This window comes from Lissotriton helveticus, chromosome 4_1 (genome assembly GCF_964261635.1).
Source record: "Lissotriton helveticus chromosome 4_1, aLisHel1.1, whole genome shotgun sequence".
Classification (NCBI taxonomy): Eukaryota; Metazoa; Chordata; class Amphibia; order Caudata; family Salamandridae; genus Lissotriton; species Lissotriton helveticus.
The window spans coordinates 1,125,576,494-1,125,598,898 of NC_136063.1; the positions used below are offsets into that span (position 1 = coordinate 1,125,576,494).

The 22,405-nt window shown below is 49.2% G+C and overlaps 1 protein-coding gene across 3 annotated transcripts in view; it reads left to right on the forward strand.

The window, feature by feature from the left end:
* The window catches only part of TMEM245 (transmembrane protein 245), an 894,766-nt gene that overhangs the window by 748,260 nt on the left and 124,101 nt on the right, over positions 1–22,405 (forward strand). For all 3 annotated transcript variants that reach the window (XM_078687734.1, XM_078687733.1, XM_078687735.1), the window contains one exon: positions 15,676–15,776. In XM_078687734.1, the coding sequence (XP_078543860.1) occupies positions 15,676–15,776 (101 nt within the window). The remainder of the gene's footprint in view (positions 1–15,675; positions 15,777–22,405) is intronic.

Genomic DNA, 22,405 nt, shown 5'->3' on the forward strand with positions numbered 1-22,405 from the left:
TTGTACTTTTCTTGGTCCTTTGGATTGGTTTTGTGACAGTATTTTTCCGACTTCTGAATGGACACTATCTCCCAGAATGTTCTGCAGTACAAGTGGTAAACTTGGATCTTAAACCTAATTCGTCATCACATTGAGAATGAGGAGACCTTTCCCTGGTGAACATTTCAGCTGTTCCAGTTCCTGATTTAATGGTTTGGGATAGGGTATCGTATGATGCGTATGGCCCCAGTGAAATTGTACAAATTCCACACTTAGTTAAAATGTTATTGAATGATGTCATCATCACCCCTAGTACAATTTCTGATGATTGGGACATAGATACAGTGCATAAAATGCTAAATGATCTAGCACATTCTACTGTGTTTTCTTCTGATGTATGATTGTACATCTGATTTGATTAAATGTTCAGTTTTCAACATTACAGTCATCATTTTCTGCATAAAGCATGTATTCCACATGCTGTTTTTAATTAAACACAGTGTGGACATTGCCCTACACCACCACGGGGTAGTTCAAAAATATTTGCACAGATGTTTGCTTATTTTTCTAGATATGCTACATCTGACCATGACTCATATTATACGCTAGCACCTTCTTCTGTGAAGAGAAATATGCTGACTGATATCAAGGTGATCTATTCTGCTTCTTTTCTTTCCCAGCTGCCTGTACAAGGCTTCAACTTTTGGAGGGACACTATTTATGTAAAGTCAATTTGGGAGACAAGAGATTGGCAGGTTCAGGGAACTGCTTGAGTTTGTCTAAGACCACAACTGATGATTTTCCCAAACAAAACTCTGCAATAAATGACATTTCTTGGATTGGCCAAGATGAAAGAATTGAACAGACTACGAACATCCAAATTCGCACGTTTTGAGAACTGACAGCAGTTTACAAAATACAGTGAGAATACATTAGATTTCATGCTGCATAATGGCACATAGAATTCATCAGAGCCCAATTGGAATGGATGGTTAGTTTGGCAATTAGACAAAAACTGGTGCCAGTCAGGTTTTCTATATTATATTAAGGGATTCAAAACAAGCAGACCTGACATGCAGTCTGAACAATCCGGGGTAGTGACAACATTCAGCGTTGGGAAGTTGTGCCTTGATTGGCTAAAGACCTCAACACTGTCCCAGGTGAAACAACATTTGTACCTTTTATCTGATGACCTAGAACTTGGGGACTTTTTATTAGACCCCCGAAAAACAGATACTATTGTTTTCTTGTATGCAATATACAATGAAATATGGAAAGTTACTCAGCAGGAAGTTGCTGAAAGACTATGCGAAATTGACAGGCTAATTTAAGGAAAGCAGTAGTTGACAACGGTCTGACCACTTTGTCCTCTAGGATATACTTTTTGGGATACCTAGTTTCATCAGCAATAGTCATTATTCAACAAGACTTGTCCGCATCACAATATAGGCAGTCACAACTTAGGTCTATTATGATATTGAGCTGGTCACTACAAACACAACGTTCTGGCCACGTGACATTGCAACATATTATCACCACTAGCCTGTTTGCTCCATACCACCTTACGAAACAGTAGATGCTCATGGCACGCAAAGATTCAAAATACACTGTTACAAATTGAAAAACTAGAGAAGTTGCCTTTCATCCTTGCTAAAACACCATTTTTGGATTGGTTAATCCATCGGTACATTACCCTGCCAATTTTGACCTTTCATTTTCCGTACCATCTACAACACCAACAAGTGGGTAGATATTAAGCATTAGGAGAAGGGTTTGTATACGAGTAGGCTCTGGGTTGGTTAGAGCCTTCTAGACAGTTTTTCGGGTTATTCCATCCTTCATTCACTCTGTGCTTGGAAGCATCTTTGGAGCTCTACTGTTGATCCTGCTCCTGATTGTCAGGATTATGATTTTAGTTTCTCCAGTCCGCAATTGATGTCCCATTTCAAGAACAATTGGAGCTGGCACTAACAAATGTTCTACTGTGCCATGAATGCATGGTAGGTTGCTTTGGAACACCCTTGCTTCAAGAGCTGAATGAGCATTGGTTCTTCTAATTTTGGCCTGTTTGGAATCATTGCGTGTAGCCTTTATTTTGCTGTTGGCGGTGCACTTTCGAGTGTGCCCTGTACTTATGCCTTGGATCGCAACTGGTTCCGCTTTCAGACATAAACGTACTGGTGGACCCCTTAAAGACCCATTTGTGTGGCTGTCCACTACATATTTCATTGCTCCTGTCCACATTTTAAAAGCCTTCTTGGGATGCACCCACTCCTGGTGAATTAGATCTTGGCTCTGGTTTGGCGGAGCTGCCACTGGCTGTGGTCACTCCCTCAGCAGCTACTGTGGGGGCTGGATGGGAACACATTTGCTCTATAAACCTGCTTCGAGGTGTGCCTCTGGGATCATCGTCTACCGAAGCTGGGAGCAGAAATTTTTGTCTGCTACTCGGAACATGTAAACATATGGCTATTCTGTTTGGTGGGAACTTTTATTAAGGCTGTTTTTAACATCTTAGATTCTTTTTTAATTGTTTTTTAATTTTGCTTTTACATTTTTAATGGCTTTCTTTGTGCTTTCGGCTTTCAAATCGCATGATTGTCTCTTTCAATAGTTTTTTAGGTGAATATTATCTACCTCTTCTATATACATATGTTGATGCATTATTACCCATAGCTTTCTTCCCATTTAGATAGCTCCTTAGTTGACGTATGTTCACGGAGTGGGTGTCGTGTGTCCCGGTTAGGCCTAGTAGGAAACACTGCCTTTTTACATGCACACGTTTTCCTAAGTTGCCTTCTCATTCACACAGTGACTCCTGACACACATTTGCGTGTGTGACAGTGCAGATTAGTTTCATGAAACTAACTTTGCTTACAAATTCAACTTTGCAAGAACACTTTCACAACATCTTGAACATCCTGTAGAAGGTCTAAACATACATTGTACAAATGCGGTTGTTTGCTGTTCATCCAGGCAGCGGCGTAACTATCAATAGAACATAAACAATGGCAGTCTGACTCAGGGCAAGGATGCCTTTTGTTATAAATAAGCAAGCAGTTAAGTTCAGTTCAAAAGTACTTTATCCGGCCACTAAAATCCATAAAAGGAGACAATTTAAACATTTAAAAAGAATGCAGTAGGGGGCGTGGCTTGGAGGGCGTCGATGGCGGTCGCAGCTTAGAGGAGCTCCCGCCGGCCCGATCATAATCTGCTCTTTTATCCTGGCCCCCGAGCCCGCTCATTGCCTTCCCTGTGTGGAGAGTGTTCCTGGCGGTGTCCGGATCCCTCCGGTGTGCCGACCCGTTCTCCTTGCCGTCCCGGTGACCCGGGATTGCCGGCGGCGTGGTGCGGCCTGGTGTCCACGAGTGGAGCCGGGACCTCGAGTTTCAGGGTCGGACGCCGACGGCCGGTGGTCGGGCCGGTCGGGTGATCCCCCGCGCAGAGGCGGCACCGCCGGAGCTTGTGGACACTGCTGTGGGGCCCAGTGGAGCTGTCCCATATTTTGGGGTGACCCTGTGACGGCGGAGAGGCGCGGCGGCCTGTACAGACCCAGGGCAGCCGGGGACCTCGATTTTCGCGGCCCCGGGCCGGCCCAGACCCGGATGACGGTGGGTTGCTGAAGCCCACCCCTGATGTTGCTGGGGCGGTTGCCGCGCCCGACGACCACTGGGCACACACCTCAGGAGGAGCACGGAGGGGGTGGATTGTGGCAGGGGCCCGGCTGCCTGGAGGACTCGACTTTGCTCACGCAGTAAGCCCTGCGGCACACATCCCCTGGCCTGGCCCGAGGCCACTTGCAATCTGCGGCACGTCGGAGCAAGTTCCGGCTGGATCCTGCTTTGGGCACCTGGGGCATCCGAGTGCGACTGTGGCTGGCCTGGCCCTGGGGACACTGTGGCCTGGACTTTGGCGACCCCCGGCCGGGCTGTATCCTCACTGGCTTCTAGACGGAAGTGCAACCGGGGCGCTGGAGGGTCGAGCGCCGCGTCCAATTTGGTGTGCTGGGACAGATTTCACGGTGCTGGCTGGTGAGGTAGACGGATGGTGCATCGACGACGCTGCATAGTGCTGTTCAGTGGGGCTCACGAACACGCCTGGAGGGACGAGCCTGCTGTTCGAGTGGTGCCTGGAAGTCTTCCACAGACGGTCCGCGACAAACTGTGAGTGCCCCCCCCCTCTCCTCCTCCTCCCTGGTGGACCTGCGTTAAGGCGCCGCGACAAGACGTGTGGCCTGAGGGGTGCTCAGGGCTATCCAGCTTGAAGACCAGAGTACCTACCCTGCATCGTTTACTGCTGTGGTCACGAGTGAGGGGTGGGGTGGCCAGGACGCCCCAGTGTCTTGAAACTGTACTTGAAACTATACTGGCTCGCAGATCCTGGGTGCGGTCCGAACAGAGACCTTGGAGGCCCTGAGCAGGTGACGGGGCTGTCCTATTTGCGTTCCCGCCGAGGCTGGCCGCCCGGAGTGTGGCTGCGGTGCCCGTGATCTGGGGGTGCTCATTGGGGACGGAGTTCAGGCCCTGACGGTGTTTCCTTGGCCCACAGAGTGGACACTGCTGTTGAATTATTGTCGACGAGGGACCCACCGCAGTGGCTGAGAGGCCCTCTTCCCTACCACTAACCATGACGAGAGGTGGGGGCGGCACTGGTCCTGCCAAGCATGGGCCGATTGATAAATTCACGGGACCCGGTGGGGGATCCGGAGCCTCCGGGGGTGGCCAGGGCACAGGTCCTGATAATGCGGCCCTAATGGCCGCCATTACGCAATCCAGGGACATGCTTGATGCCAAAATAGGCGCGGTTGGAGCCGATGTCATGCTGCTGCGTCAAGATCTCCGCAATGCTGTGGCCCGCATCACCGAAACCGAGACTCGGATTACCGGGGTGGAAGATGATGTGGTGGCCCTAAAGAAAAAGGTGGAGGACATGGCCAGGATTCAAAAGGGGCTGGCACTCCGGGTCGAAGATGCGGAAGGGAGGGCGCGAAGGAACAATCTGCGCTTTGTTGGATTTCCAGAGGATTGTGAGAAGGGGTCCATGGATGTGTTCTTGACGCACTGGTTGGAGAGTTGGCTTCCCCCGGACGTTCTATCACGCTGCTTTGTAGTGGAACGCGCCCATAGGGCCCTGGCGCAGAAACCGCCGGCGGGAGAGCGACCACGTCCAGTCATCGCCAAGATCCTCAACTTTCATGACCGGGACGTTATTCTTAGGGAAGCAAGAGCGAAGGAGGACTTGTCGTTCGAGGGTCACAGGATTATGATTTTCCCGGACTATACCAGGCTGGTGCTGCAGCAGCGCCGATCCTTCCAAGATGCGAAAGCCAAGTTACGTGGACTGAAAATTCAGTATTCACTTTTGTACCCTGCTCGTCTGCGTGTTGTATTTCATTCCAAGACCCACTTCTTTGACACCCCGGAGGCGGTGTTTAACTGGACGGATGAGACAGTCAGGATCCGACCGAATGCCCAGCCGGGCCTGAACTCTGGAGCATCGCGTGGGTCATCGCCGGAGAGGGGCGAATCCTCCAGCAGGAGCAGGAGACGCGGGAAGTCTAGGTCGCGGCGCCGCTCCCGATCCGGGGGTGACCTGCTGGATGGTGCACAGTCGGACACTGCTCAGTCTGGGACTGGGACCTGAGGATCGTAGGGCCCCCTCTTGTCTCCTGAGCGTCATTCGAGTCTCGCCTTGGCTGGTGGCCATAGGGGTGACACTACTGCTTGATGGGCTGGCGCATGGTGTGGAGTGGTCTGGGCCGTGGCTAGACGCACAGGGGGGGGGGCGCGATGTTTGTAGTAGTTCTGTCCCGCTGCGCTTAAGCGGTGGGCCACATGTGAGTAATGGGGTTCGGGGTGCTGACCCATGGGCGGCCTATTCCTCCCGTGTTCGAGGGGGGCCCTAAGGGGAGGTACTGTTAGTTGGGGTGTGTGAGGGGATCCATTGGCCTGGGGGCTTTGGGCGCTCTGTTTTGGGCCCGGGGCTCTTTATGCCGCGACAGGTACTTCACTGTTTCATGAGGTATAGGGGTGGGGGAGGGGGGATAGGCGGGGGTTTGGTAGTTGGGGAGGTTGTGCTGGGGAACGGGGTGGGGGGGGTGCAGGGTAGTTGGGTGGGGATGCACGTGATTTTTGCTGCTGTGATTTTTGTGCTGCAAGGTGCTTGGGCTAGGTCCGAGGGTTTCCAGATGCTCTCCCACCGGGACTATGGGTGATTCCCCGGAGACGGCGCCTGTTAGTGGCTCCATGAGGATTCTTAGTTGGAATGTCAGGGGAATGCTGGACAAAATTAAAAGGGGAGCAGTACTGCGCTGGGGTAAGAGGGACTCGGCGGATGTCATGTTGTTGCAGGAAACACATATGTTAGGGACGAAGGTACTGAGTCTACAACGTTTTGGTTATACCCAGGTGTTCCATGCAGGCTTTACCAGGGGGTCGAGAGGGGTGGCTGTCCTCGTTCATCGACGCTTGTCTTATACTCACGAGCGCAGTTGGCTTGATCCCCAGGGTCGGTTTGTGTTTGTCAGGGGCATGATTGGTGTGGAACCTGTGGTGTTCGGCAGTGTGTATGCTCCCCCTCCCCTGCAGTGGTCTCTGGCGGAGCGCCTGTTTGAATTGTGGGCCGATATCCCGGACTGCCTGGCTGTAATAGGGGGTGACTGGAATGATGTGATGGATGTGAGTCTGGACAGGCAGAGAATGCAGGTGGCCGCGGGGGCGCCTACCCCTACGCGTCTGAGGGCGATGAGCGATGGGCTAGGTTGGGTGGATGCATGGCGACATCTACATGCCAGGACACGTGAATACACGTATGTATCGGCGGTGCATGGCTCCTTTTCCCGGTTGGACTGTGTGTTTGTACCCGGGGCCTTCCTCGATAGGGTGAAGCAGGCCGTGATCCAACCTCGAGGATTGTCGGACCATTCCCCAGTCGCAGTGCGGATTGCACTGTGTAAATCCCATCAGCCGTTCCGTTGGCGGATGTCTTCGTGGCATCTCCAACGGACGGAATATACGACCCACATGCGTGGTGCGATAGCCCAATACTGGCGGGAGAATTTGACCGAAGACATGGACAGCGTGACGGTCTGGGAGGCCATGAAACCCACGCTGCGGGGCGTGGACATCGCCTGGTGTGCTGCCGCCCGTCGGAAACGTCAGGAGGCCACTGTAGCGGCTGCGGCTGCGGTGAGAGCTTTGGAGGGGCAGTGTAGTGGAGATGCAGGAGATGTGGCGCTCAGGCTACTTCTCCAGGCACAGCGATCCTATGCTTCGATCCTACTGGACGAGGCTCGGCAAGCCTGGCTGGCCACGCGGAGTAGGGTGTACCAATGGGGCGACAAATCATGCACTATGCTCCACCGACTATGTCAGCAAACTCTACAGCCGATCTCTCTGCCGGGCCTTACCGACGGGGAGGGGATTGCCATGACGGACCCTGCTGCGCTTGCGACGAGTTTTGCCGACTATTATAGGGTACAATACGCTTCGCGTGATTGTCTCCCACCGGAGGCAATTGACAAATTCATAGCTGACCTTCCCCCCCGGGTGATATCGGATGAGGCCAGGACAGCTCTAGACCTTCCCCTGTCGGCGGAGGAACTGGGCGACGCGCTAGGACAACTTAACGCGGGCAAGGCGCCTGGACCGAGTGGCTTTCCCAGTGAATTCTACAAGAAATTTCATTTGCAGCTGGGACCGCACTATCGGCTGGCTTTGGAGGCGGCGCGGGAAGGTGGTTGCTTGCCGGATGACTGGCGTCACGCTGAAATAGTGGTGTTCCTGAAACCGGGCAGGCCCCCTGACAGACACGAGTCGTATCGCCCGATTTCCCTTATTAATTTTGAGGCCAAATTGTTGGCTAAGGCGTTGGCAAATCGTCTTCTCCCGTATGTTGCAGAGCTGGTCCACCCGGATCAGGCGGGATTTATGCCGGGCAGAGCGACAAGGCACAATATCAGACGGGCACAGGTAGCGGTGGGTGCGATGGGGGCGACTGGGGAGCGGGCGGCGCTCCTACTGGCAGACATCGACAGAGCGTTTGATTCTGTCAGCTGGACGTACCTATTTGCTCTGTTACCACGCCTCAACTTAGGTCCGGTTTTTGTCTCTTATGTCAAACTGTTGTACACCGACGTCACGGCCTCGGTACGTGTCTCGGGCGCCATTTCGGAGAAATTCCCGATTGCTAGGGGGACCCGGCAGGGGTGCCCCCTGTCCCCGTATCTCTTTGCGCTAGTCATGGAGCCGCTGGCAGCCTGGGTGCGCATTGACGCGCAGCTTCGTGGCTTTGTATGGAGTGCGAGCCTCACGGACAGAATCGCACTGTATGCGGATGATGTTCTTTTCTTTTTGACAGACCTTGATCGTTCAGGCCCGCGTATATTGGAGATAATGCGCATTTTCGGGGACGTCTCGGGACTCTACCTTAACCCGCGTAAATCGACTCTCTGGATACTAGGGGGCCGGCGCGATGTGTCTCCTTGGGCAGTGGATCTACAGGTGGCGATCGGTGGCCTGAAATATCTCGGAGTCTTCCTGTCGGAGTCTGCTGATATTGCGTGGGAGCGTAATATACAACCGGTGTGGGACAGGGTTCAATCCGACGTCAAAACGTGGTCGCGCATGCCTCTGAATATCTATGGCAGATCTGCTATTTTTAAGATGGTGGCCCTCCCTAGACTGCTATACCAGTTACAAAACCATCCGTACAGAGTGGACCCGCAGTGGTTCCGGCGTGTAAACTCCTTGTTGGGCCGGTTTCTATGGGCTGGGGGTGCTTCTAGGGTGGCACTGCGGACCTGCTTTTTGTCCACATACTGTGGAGGTCTCGCGACGTCAGACATATTGTCCTACTATCAAGCCTCTCATTTGCTGGTCTTAAATGAGTGGTGGTACGGTGGCCGTGATGATCCGGCGTATGCCCTAGAATATTTTCTGATGGGAGGTGCCACGCTCCATACCCTCTTGTATTCGGCCAGGCGGCGGAAGTCGCTGCCGCATGCGACTCAAGTGGTCTTCCTGATATGGAGGCAGGCACTGCGTCGAATGGGCTGGTGGGGACGGCTGACGGCCGAAACTCCGCTGTGGAACAACGGGCAGCTCCCTGCACTGGCTTCCCTGCAGGGGTTTGGTGGCTGGGATTCCATAGGGATCTCGTCACTTGGTAATATACTTACCGGGACTACCCTTAAATCCTTTGAAGCGCTCAGCGCCGAATTTGCGATGCCTAAGACCCAGTTTTTTAAGTACCTACAGCTTCGTCATGCTCTGGCGCCGAGTCTGGTGGAGCTGGACCAGCTTCCAGACTTTAGCCCCGTGGAGGCTAAGCTTTTCATGGGAGACCTAGGGGATAAAAAAGTCTCGAAAATCTACCAAACACTGGTCACTCACTGCTCCTCTTCCCTGGTGTCGCTGAAGGCCTCTTGGGAGGTGGATGTTGGTCCGCTGGATGAGGATGACTGGAGAGAAGCGTTGGAATCCCCCCGGGGCACAGCTATAGCAGTGCGGCTGCGATTCATACAATATAAATATTTACATCGGGCCTATTACACTAGAGAGAGACTGTGGAGGGCGGGCCTGATTGCTTCCCCTGATTGCTTGCGCTGTGGGGCTGAGAGAGGCACATTGGTGCACACTGTGTGGTCGTGTGTGGGCCTGGTCCGGTTCTGGGGTGGAGTGTGGGACTGCCTGTCGGAGGTGCTGGGATGGGAGCTACCTCGTACACCTAGGTTGGGTCTTCTTCATATCCTGGATCAAGTGGGTGGTAACATCTATAAGCGCCATCTCCTTCTGTTAGGCCTTGTTGTGGCCAAGAGGGATCTGGCGAGGGCCTGGAAGAGTGACCGCGCCCCCCCGCTTAACGCTTGGAAGGCGGGCTTAGACTTCCTCATGGGGCTGGAAAAGCCAGTGTTTGACGCCAGGGGCTGCCCTCGGAAACATTACAGGATCTGGAAGCGGTGGGCGGACTACAGAGACCTGACATTGGATCCTCCCGCTGAAACGAATGATGATCTGTCCGATGATTGAGACCTCGGGGCCTGGAAAGTTCCAAGACACTTAGTATGTTTCCTCTTGTATACTGCAGCTGATTGTGATCACGTGCATCGGGTTGGGGTGGGATAAGGGGTGGGTAGTTGGGACTGTTGCAGTTGTGGGGGGGATAATGGGGCGGGTAGGGGTTAGTCATAGGTTTGAGCCATACGTATATTCTGCTGTAATTTGCATATTGACGTGCTCTCCTGCTCTTGGAGAGCTGTACACTTGATTGCTTGAACTTCTAATAAATACAGTTTTGAAAAAAAAAAAAAGAATGCAGTAGCTTAAAGTTCCACATATACATTAATAAATCCAAATCACACATTTGACTATAAATAGGACTAAATGTACAAAGATAAAAACTCATTACTAAAAACAGACAAGTGTCATGGTAAAGGTGATGTACAACAGATAAAGTGCAAAAGTGGTGAGACTTTAGCTTGATAGACGGGCAGCAAGATTACACCATCAGAAGCCCAGGATGGCACATATAGTTCCCTGGGCGCATTTAGACAGATACAGCCTAGCTACTGGTTAGTAGATAGTAGTAATAAACAAGCATTTCCGGGGTTTAGACAGAGGAGCACTTGCTGTCATTTGCCAGGTCAGTACATGCTGAAACTTCAGCCCAGCTACTTGCTGATCTCTCTGCAAGGAGGGATGTCCAACTTGTGACCACAACCGGGACCTACATGCTTTCCCTTCAGGTAGTTGGGTTGGATCATCTGATGGGGGGTTCTTGGCAGAACACACATGCACACCGTAGAACACCTAGGTTAGGAAGTGCATAGTAGGAGTACGCTATCTAGAGATTGCTTTATATGCTCGCATATATATGCATTGTTTGGCAAGATGGTGGAACATTCCATTCTATTCACTGTCCTTAAAATACTAATCACTGTTATCTGCTTCTGTCTATTGAGTATCGCATCACATATATTTTATACAAGAATCACGATGGTTCAATAAATATTGAAAGTTACCCTCTGTGTATTCTTTGTATGTTTCTTAGAGAAAGAGAACGAGTGACTGATTGTAAAGCTTCTAGATCTGTTACCACTCTTTCTGGGGAGTCAGGTTGCCATGTTCTTTGTTTGACCAAAACATTTTCCTCCTGTCTAGGTTTGGGGGCTTATGGTGGCACTGTGAGCTAGCTGGCCTATAGGACAACATCTCCTACGGTGATGCTTGTAATCAGTCTGGCACCATCCCAAAGTTTATTTTGTCCTAGAAACTGGCAGTTCTTACTGGAAAGTGAAAAGTAGACAACATTTGGAGGTCAGGGGATCCATTCTTCCGCGAACTTGAATACTGGCAGCTGAAGGTGGGCTCGCCCAGATAGTCGTCACCCACTTCCAGATTATGGTGGACCTTCTGCACCTGTTGGGGTTCACTATCACCATGCCGAAGACACACCTGGCTTCTCCTCAGACTCTTCCCTTCCATTGGTGCTATTCTGGACATTGTGCAGTTCTGCGCCTATTCTCCAGAGTAAAAATTCCAGGTCGTTTGGGCTATGATCCTGATGTTTTCAACCTCAGTCCTGGATTTCAGTGAGACTGACTGAGTCTGCTGGTCTGATGGTCTCCTGCGTCCTGCTGGTGAAGCATGTCCGGTGGCTCATGCAAGCTGTGCAGTGGGAGCTTAAGTCCCATTGAGTGCAGCGCTAGGGGAATTTCAGCAACCTGGTCCAGATTTCGAAGAAGACTACAAAGGATCTGAAGTGATGGCAGATGAACCGATATTGGGTCAGAGGCAAGCCCCTCTCCTTCCCAACCCTGAGCTGACGGTGGTGACTGATGCATCAGTTATGGTTTGGGGCAGCCATTTGGGAGAGGCATCTGGTCACCAGTGGAATATCAGCTCCATATCAACCTTCTGGAGCTGAGGGCTATCTGCTTGACATTCAAAGCCTTCCTCCCTTTCATCAGGGGAAGGCTCGGTCAGGTGTTAAGACAACTCTACCACCATGTGGTACTGCAACAAATAGGTCAGAGAGGGTTCATGGGCTTTGTGCCAGGAGATCCTGCGCCTCTGGAAATGGCTGTAAAGTCAGGACATCTTCCTGGTCATTTAACACCTGGCGAGATCATTGAATGCCAGGGCAGACAAACTCAGCCTTCGATGCCTCGCGGACCACTAATGGCTTGTTGTGTTTCCAAATTTTGCAAATTTTAGTTTTTAAAGTGGCTATCACTAGGAGACTCGGTCTGCTTAAATTGGAACTCGGAACTTCTCTACTCCATCCCGCCGATCCCACTCCTGCCCCACGTTCTCAAGAAGATAAGAACCAACCAGGTCATCCTGGTGGCCCCAGACTGGGCACGTAGAGTTTGGTATCCAGAACTTCTGAGTATGACCATTAGTCATCCGGTCAGGCTGTCCCTTTGGGGCTATTTCCTATTGTACCAACAGGGCAGAGTCTGGCATTAGAACCTGAACAATATCCACCTTCATGCCTGGTGATTGAGTGGGAACTGCTGAGAGTTTTTGATCTTCCTTCAAGGTCTATGATATCATCCTAGCAGACAGGCATCCCTTAACTAAGACTGTATACACCTGCCATAATGGCAAGTTGTGGCTAGGTGTTCCTTCGGACAAGTGGTCCCCCTTTCTGCATCTCTGTCGAAGGTTCTGCTATTTGTGTTGTACTTAGCCCGGCAAGTCCTTGCCCTGGACTGTGTTATGGGTAAACTTTAAGTTATTTCGCCTTTTCTGTGGTTACCAGATCAACCTTTCCTGTTTAAGTCATCAGTTGTGGCACGAGGCTTGCAACTTTTGTTTCCTCCTACCCCTTGTTTTATTCTCCAATGGCATATCAATATATTTTAACCTACCTCATGTGCTCTTGCTTTGAACCATTGCACAACTGCCCTTTGTGGCTTCTGACAATCAAGACAGACTTCGGGGTGGCCTTTACATAAGCCAGGAGGGTCTGCAAGCTTCAGGCTCTGCCAGTCCACCCTCGGTGCACCAGATTTTACCTGGACAAACTGGTTCTTCTGACATGTGCCTCTATTCTGCCGAAGGTTATCACTCCCTTTCATGTCCGCCAGAACATCACGCTGCCTACAGTTTTTGACCCACATCATCCTTCTAAGTAGGCGAGACTCCATCGCCTGGATCCGATGAGAACGCTCTCTTTCTACATCGATCGTAACAAAGAACATCTGGGGGATGAGCAACTCTTTATTGGGCTCATTGGAGCGAAAAAGAGCAAAGTGGTGCAGAAATGGACCATCTCTTGATGGATTGTACTCTGCATCAGGATTGTCTACTCATTAGCTAGAAGGCAGCCTCCTGAGAACTTGAGGCCCATTCAACAAGGGCCAAGGCTGCTCCTAATGCGCCAGCATGCTAGGTACCTGTCCTGGACATCTGCCAAGCTGCCATGTGGGCATCACTCCCTACCTTCACAAAGCACTACCACTTGGATAGTCAGGTCTGTTGAGACTGGCATTTCACCCGCTCGGTCCTCCTGGACAGTTTGGTTTAAGGTGGTTTACAGACCCACTTCCAGGGAGGTATTGCTTTGGTATTTCGTTGAAGGGTGAGGAATGTGCTATTAGAAGTCTGCATCAGAAGAACAAGTTACTTACTTTTGGTAGTGATTTTTCCTGTAGAGACTATCTAACTGCAGATTCCTCACCAACCCTACCATCAACCCAGTTCTGTGAACTGGGCTCTACACCTAAAAGATCCCAATAGATGTTGCACACTGGTCAAAAACGGAATCTGGCGTGGTTCTGCATCTTTAGCGCGGAAATAGTCACAAAAGAAACTGAGGTCACAATGCCGGGTTTGCTCATATATGGCACTGCAGTGTCACTTCTGACGCAGAGCTGACCGATACCATCTACCACCACACAGCGGTACGGCTGAAAATATTCTGGATTCATTCTGATGCCTGAGGAGTATTCTACTGTGAGGAAATTGCAGCTAGAATGAGTTTCCTACCAGAAAAAGTGTTACAGAAGGTAAGTAAGATGTTCTTTATTACACGTGGCTCATAATTTTCAGATTTCACAAAAAATATTGGTTCTATCTCAAATGGATGAAAGTAATACTGCATGGGAATATGCTGCATAGTTTGCCTTTTTGGCCCATAATGTACATAACCATGCTACATAGGTTATTTGACCTTGCTGCAAAATTGTAGTGGCCCTGACAATGGTAAAACTCGGTAGATTGTTTTTTGAGCTGTCATTATGATGATGAAACCTGTATTCTACATGGAACCTGGAAATATTTCTCCTAATTAATGGGTGCCTGTGTAGCATGGGTTTGTATACTGCTGCATTTCCTGTGTTAAAATTACAGATGCATTTTTTCTAATTAAAGCACCCAAACATGCTATATATATTACATGTTTGGGTGTTTTAATTGCATAAAATGCAGTGATTTAAAAAACTATATTGGACAGGAACCCTTGAATCTCGAAAATTGGGTTTCATCACCATAACATCAGCTTCCAGACCACCAGGCAGACCTTTACCATTGTCAGGGCCACTATGATGAATCAGCAAGGTTATAATTTTGCAGTATTTTGGGGTGTATTATTTTTATCTGCTGAAGCTAGAAAAGCATCTTTTGTGAAATCTTGAGATTGTGGCAAATGTGTTAAATAAGTTACTTAAAGGTAAAAGCTGCAGCCACTCTATCACATACATATATTTGACCTCTCCTTTGGCTATTGTTTCAGCAACTATTTATTAATGAAAGGTAAACTTAAACATTCTATTTATAATTATTGCCCATTGGTACCTTCCAAAAATACATTCTTCAAAATACAGCTAACTCTTCAAAAAGAAAAGTGTAATATAAAACCCCTTGATGGCAATATTAGACAATGGACCACATTACTCTGGTTATTATTTATGTATTTATATATACTGAAAAAACTAAATGTTAAAGTGACATTATAGATAGGTATGGAAATGAGATCTTAACCTTTGTTAAAAAAAAAACCCTAGGCATTCACTGAAAAAATCAAAGATTAAACTGCCATTTATAATTAGGCGATAAAAACGAGTGTTAAAAACAAAATAAAAGAAATGCACAAGTTATAGTTAAGTCAATAAACTATAAGTTACACCCCTTGCATGCACTGTTTATGATTGCACATATTACACTCATTTTATGTTAAATGACATCACTGATAACATCTCATATAACACTTTAAACTGTAGTATTTATTGTCAAGTGACTTATGAAATCGAATGTTTCATACCTGAAGATGTTAATATTCTTTATTAGTTATCTGCTGCGTGAGTTTCATTATATGCTTCAGTCAAAATGATCTTTTAGGCTTTTGTACCCTGTTCTATAATGGGTTTTAAAATTCGGAAGCTATAGTGTAGCATGTAGGCATCATATGAATATAAAGCTGTGCTGCGATCAACATGACTATGCATTAGAATGTTGACTTTGGTAGTCTTGTTCGAGAAATTTCTGAATAATTTATCTTAGGAAAGGTTTTCAGTTTACATAGTCTACCACATGCTGCTTTGTAGTCTATCTGACATTAATGGTACGTAACTCGTACTGAGCCTTCAGCGCTAGAACATATTGGTTTCATCTACATGTTATTAGAGCCTACTCATTCAGAAAAATGTACGTTGGTTAATAAAACAGCCTTTCCCCATTGTTTTTTTTGCAGAGGTGTGTTTGATGCTTCCCTGAAAATGGCTTGTTTCTATGGACTGTACACGTGGTTGACTCACACAATCTTCGGGATCAACATTGTTTTCATACCTTCTGGTAACAATTTTTTTTTTAATCAAATGAAAAGAACAAGTAAAGTATTATTGAATCACAAAATATTCATATAATAATCTACTTTTTTAATGATTTGAATGCCATGTAAGATCGAGCAGTAGGGGTTTGAAATACTCACTTATAAGGGAAGAAATGTGTAATTATTTTTTCAAGTAGTGGTGTAACAGATCATTTGTTTTTTAGTTGGGTATCCCAGCTCTAGAGATGTATAGTGCGTCCCATGTTCACAGCTGTATTCATGTTTGAGAAGGGAATGTTGACTGAATTTACCTTAAGTAGCCCCCACCCCACACCCCGCCCACTCAGCTCTCATTACATATTAGATTACGTGTGTGGTGAGTTGCCAAATAACTCTCTCTTAGAGAAAGTCCATTATTTAATCGCAAAACTGGCAAGGTGCAGCTTTTCACTGCACATTTTTTGAAATACTAAAAAACTGTTTTTTATTATTTAACACATTTTGATTTGTAAATCAGTTATTGAGTTGGAGCTGCTCTTTCATATTATTTCATTGACAGTTAATAAAAATGGTTTCTGGCATGCAGCTAGGAAAACACAAGACTGTAGGCTTGCAGTAAGTGAATCGAGCAAAGGAAAAATAGTGCTGAAGTAACAAATGTGATTATTTGAGGAGTTAAAGTTATAGGTTGAGGTACCAAGTGTTTACAACGTCTGTGACTGCAATTTGAAAATTTTCACCATGAAAATGACATCACTCAGCCGCCAAATATTTCCCTGACTACGCAGTGCTCGCATCTCGTGCACTGGTTTGGGTTTAATAGTAAGGAGGCCGGGAGATGGAGACATCTGTTTGTTTAGGAGGAATCCAGTCATCACCAGTACATCAGTCTTCTAAGCAAAACAGGAGAACATCTGAAGTTGCTTTATGATTCCTTGCTCTTTCCCCTACCAACTATTACCTTTCCACATTTACATCCTCCTTTTTCTGCAGATTTTTTCCCCACTTTCATCTCATCTCTATTTCTGCCCAGCTTAGTTTATCTGTTTTGATATTACTTTAAACATTCCCAAACCTAACCCTCAAGGAATCTAGGGCCATGGTTATATCCTTGGGCTTAGCAGCAACGTATTGCCCCATGCAGTGTGCCTTTCGCCCCTTTCATGGCTATGGAAGGGGTGCTCCACCATGTTTCGCCCAGAGCAACAGAGCCGTGCAAGCTACCCAGCCTCTGCGTGATCGGGGACGTGAGACCCACCATCGTGGGTCTGGGGGCAAGCATGTGGGCCAGTCCACCAAACACCCCCTGCAGCAGCCTCCAAACCTTCGTAGTCTGACCTTCCATGGCCACCAGTTGCTAGTGGGCGGCAGGATCTGCCATCACCTCCCCCACTGGCACAACTTCACGTCGGACAGGTGGGTTTTGCAGATAGTCCGAAGGGGCTTCTCCCTCGCCTTCAAGACTACCCCTCCCTCCATGCCACCAACACTCCATTCGCATGTCGGAGGATCATTTGGCCCTTCTCCGCCAGGAGGTTACTGCTCTCTTGGCAAAGTGAGCTATCAAACGCGTCCCTGTCTCACTCAGAAGTAGGTCGTGGTTGCTACTCCCACAACTTCTTGGTCCCCAAGAAGGACAAAGGCCTGCATCCTATCTTAGGCCACAGGGACGTCAACCACTTCCTCTGGAAGGAGAAATTCATGATGTGATTCTTGGCTGCCCTCGACCCTGGAGACTGGATGGTAGCGTTGGACTTGCAGACGCTAACTTTCACATCCCCATCTTGTCTGCCCACCGGCATTACCTGCGGTTCACGGTAGGCCACAAGCATCTTCAGTTTAGCCTGCTCCCCTTTGGCCTTACAAGCGCCCCTCAGATGTTCATGATAGGGATGGCGGTGGTCGCAGCTCATCTGCGCGGATCAGGGGTTCAAGTCTTACCCTATCTCGACGACTATCTGTTTAAGACTAGTTCGCCCCAGGCTGTCGTCTCCCACCTCCAGACTATGGTGGACCTCCTGCATTCGCTGGGGTTCACAGTCAATGTGCCGAAGTTGCACCTGATTCCTTCCCAAAAGCTCCTTTCTTCGGAGCGGTTCTGGACGCAGCGCAGTTTCGGTTCTATCCTCCCAAGCAGCGAGACCGGGATATTCGGGCTATGATACTGATGTGTCTGACAATGTCCCAGGTTTAGGTGAGAATTACTCTGAGATGGCTGGGCCTCATGGCCTTCTGCATCCTGCTAGTGGATCATGCCAGGTGGCATAAGCTGGCTGTGCAGTGGGACCTAAAGTTCTAGTGTGCGCAGCATCAGGGGAATCTTACAGATGTCGTCCAGATCTCAGAAGGGACTGCACGCCAGTTGCAGTGGTGTCTCACAAACCAGGATTGGGTCAACAACAGATCCCTCTCCCTTCCCCAACCAGAGTTCATGATGGTGACAGATGCATCATTCTGGGATGGGGCGGCCACATGGGAGAGATGGAGATCAGAGGCCTCTGGTCGCCGGCAGAGTCCGGGCTCCACATCAACCTTTTGGATCTGCGGGCGATCCATCTTGCACTGAAGGCATTTCTTCCTTGCGTTTGTACATATCACGTGGCCACTTGGTTTCCCTCACTCCCGGTCCCTATCTCCCCAGAACCCAAACGATTACCTAACCCCCCTCCTTCTGTCTTTCCTTTCTTTTACGGCTGCCGAACCGGACGGAGGACCTACCTACCACCCCTGGTCCAACCTGGATCCTCTCAAGAAACCAGCTACGGACCCTGCAGCCTTTGCCCGAGAGAGGATAACCAGCCGGAGAAGGAAGTCTTATACCAAAATAAAGCCCTCTCTTAAAGCACTATTCAAGGTCTCTGACTCAGTCTCTCCCTCCCCTTCCACCCTGTTCCAAGTGGTGTAAGTGGGATTTCCACCACAGCCCATCTGCGATATTGAGATGGACGCCCTGATCCAGCACATGATAAAAGGGCAAGAAAAACTCGAGTGGGCAGTTGAGTGGCAACTGTCCTCAGCCCAGGCAGACCAAGAACTCTTTAAGTCCACCATCACTGCCCACATCGAAAGCCTACAGAAAAATGTGCCGCCTCCAGCTTTATCTACTCCCGGAGAAGGCAGAATCCATGTACCCCATCCATCAGGCATTGCGCGACAAAAATACGTGTCAGGCGAAGATCCCGACGCCTTTCAGACAAACTTTGAACGGGCAGCCAGAGCTTTGGGATGGCCAGAGGACAAATGGCCCTTCTTCCTGGCCCCGTTACTGACTGGTAAGGCACAGTTTACTTATCAAGTGGCTAATCCCATAGGCAACACTCCCTATCAGGTAATTAAAGAAGTGATTCTAGACCACCTCGGACTCGACCAGGAAGCCTACCGAGTGCGGTTTAGAAAGGAAAGAGGGGTCCCCGGCGAAAACCCCCAAACCCTCTTTTTCCGCCTAAAAATGGCCGCTGACAAATGGCTGAAACCCAAGTCTAGTAGTAAGGAAGAAGTGATGAATCGAATCTACTTGGAACAATTTATGGACGCTCTCCCCTATGCCTCCCAGAGGTGGCTCCGACAGCATTCTGGACTCACCATAGATCAAGCCATTGAAATGGCCGCCAATTATGCGAGGGCTCAACCTCGGAATATGGGCTGGGAAAACGAGAAGGCCAGTAAGAGTGCCCCGCCTCCTAAAATGGAAAAGAAATCAAAACCTATGGTGGATCCTGTAAAACCTAGACAACCGGGAATGGTGTCTCCGCTTTTCAGAGGGCCCCAGTGCTTCAAATGTGGCGAATGGGGCCACAAAGCTCGGTTGTGTCCCAGAAAACGGTCTACGGAGGAGCCTATGGAAGTGGGGTACCTTCCCAAAGCTGTGCTATACTCCGCCGAAATGGGTACTTCTTTCGGGGTGTAGACAATCGGTAGTACAAGAACGCTTTGTCCTCCCCAATCAATATGTCCCCGAAACAGTAGTACATATACGCTGCGTCCATGGGGGTGTTAAGCCTTACCCCCTGGCGTTGATAACCCTAACTCGGGTAGACAAGGGACCGTGTACCGTCAAAGTAGGGGTGGTAGACTCTCTCCCAGAGGATGTCATCCTAGGGGTAGACAATCCTGAGTTCCTCTCCCTTTTTAGAAATACTCTTATCCAGCCAGTTCACAGGGTAGAGGGGCCTATTCCTGCACTCATAACGCCAGAACCCTGGGTCATAGACCGCAGCTTCAGATTCGCCCAAGTAGATGACAGAACCCTATATAATGCATGGGAAAGCGCTCACACGTCTCAAGACGTTCAACAGCAGGTTTATCCCAGATTCCTCATCAAGAATGACTTGCTATACAGACAATCCCATGATGGAAGCAATCTCCAACTGTTGGTACCCCTGTCCTTCCGGGAACAGGTATTGTTCTTTGCCCACTCACACCTCACTGCTGGTCATGCCGGGAAGGAAAAAACCATGGAGAGCATACAACGTCATTTCTTTTGGCCAGGCATATACAGAGACGTGCAGGATTATTGCACTAAGTGTGAAATCTGTCAGAGACGGAATACTCACAGACCCCAAGCGGCCCCTGTGCAGCCCCTGCCCATCATTGGGGTCCCGTTCGAGAGGGTGGGCATGGACTTAATAGGTCCCCATCCAAAATCCTCTAAAGGGCACCTATATGCCCTCGTTATTGTGGACTCCGCCACAAGGTTCATAGAAGCGTCCCCTTTACGGACTCCCACCACATCAAACTTTGCGGAAAAATTCATAGAACTGTTCGCGAGAGTCGGCTTTCCAAAGGAAATCCTGTCAGACCAGGGCACGCCTTTTACGTCTCGACTCATGAAAGAGGTATGCAAAACTCTGGACATACGCCATATAAAAACGTCGGTATACCATCCCCAAACGGACGGCTGGTTGAACGGTACAACCAGACCCTCAAGACCACACTTAAAAAGATGTTGACCTCGGAGGGACCCAACTGGGATCGGCTGCTACCATTGGCCCTATACGTGCTACGTGCCCAGAAGCAGAGCAGTTTAGGCTGCTCTGCCTTTGAGCTCCTGTACGGTCGTCTTCCTAGGTCTCTATTGGAAATGACGAAGAATGCATGGGAGTCCGAAGAAGAACAAGAACAAAAATCATTTCTAGATTACACCCTTCAACTGAAATCGAAGCTCGGTAAGCTAAGAAATCTCGCCTATTCCAATCTGGAGAAAAAGAAGATCCAACAGAAAAGGTCCTATGACAAGGGAAAGAAGCTAAGACGACTTAAGGTCGGCAACTGGGCCTTAGTCCTCTGACCCTCCATCAGCAGCAAGAGCAAAAGTGAGTGGCAGGGGCCCTATCGGATAATCGATACGATTGGAGATACCACCTACAGATTACAGCTATCCTCCTCCAAGACCCAGTGTTATCACATCAATCTACTGAAGGAATGGCTAGGTCCGGCTCCCAAAGGAACACACCTAGCTGTACCTATCGACCAGACAGGGACATCTACATTGGAACTCCTTATTTTTTTTTTTTAAACAGTTTTTATTGCAGACTTATGATATACAGGGTACATGTAGTTAGGTATCATCCTCCTGCTGTCAGCGCCCCTCAACATTCGTTGCCTGTTGAACACAGCCTTTAAGCCCACAACCCGGAGGTCGGGCGGCGTCAAGCCACATAACTCTAATCTCAGTGATGCAGTGATAGTTGCAGCTGTTTCGCAGGGAATTTCCTTGTCCGCTTTTATTTTTCTCCCCTCTCAAAACCCACCCCCCCACATCTATGTAACTTTCCAACTCCCCTCCCTCCCCACCCATTAGTTCCGCCACCTACGCCTGAGCTCGCTGTCAGCCTGCGTGCATGAGTGTAGTCAGGAGTCGATAAGTGTCTAATTGGTAGATGTATCCTGTGTGTTGTCGGGGGCTATGGTATCCAGGTTGGGAGTGCCCTCTCTGTCTAGGGTTGCGCTGTCGCGTAAGGCTTGCACGAGCGTTTCCCATGCGGCTGCTGTCTCTAGTGCTTTGTCATCTGCTTTGCGGTGAGCCTGTTGATATCGGAGTGTGCTCTCACAGGCTGTCCATTTCAGGAACTTATTAACCCATCGCCTGTATATGGGGCCCGTTCTCGCTTTCCAGTTTCTCGTTATTTCTCGTTTAGCCAAGAGAAGGCCCATATCTATAAATTTACTTGTAATCTTATTTTTGGGCGTGTGAGGGAACCAGTGCAGTATACTAATGGCCTTATCATACTGTAGTACAAAAGGGGGTGGTGATGGACGGAGCATCTGAATCAATCAAACACTCACACCCAGTCAAGAGATCTGGGTTTAATCCATCACTGTTCTTTAGCCCACTCTGCCACCCCAGTTCAGACATGGCTATATGCAAATCAGTCTGACCCTGTGCCTCATGGGAACAGTCCAGCCCGAACTGCCAAGCCATGTCTTCCCTGGACCGGAAACAAGCTTCCGAGGACCGGTTTCTGGCATTCCAGCCGTCTTCAGCCTGGCTTGCTTGAATCCAGTGGCAAAGTGAGCAAGGGACTCACGTCTGAGCATACCCTGCCACACTTATGGCAGCCAAAGCGGTACAAAAGGGGGTGGTGATGGACGGAGCATCTGAGCCAATCAAACACTCACACCCAGTCAAAAGATCTGGGTTTGATCCATCACC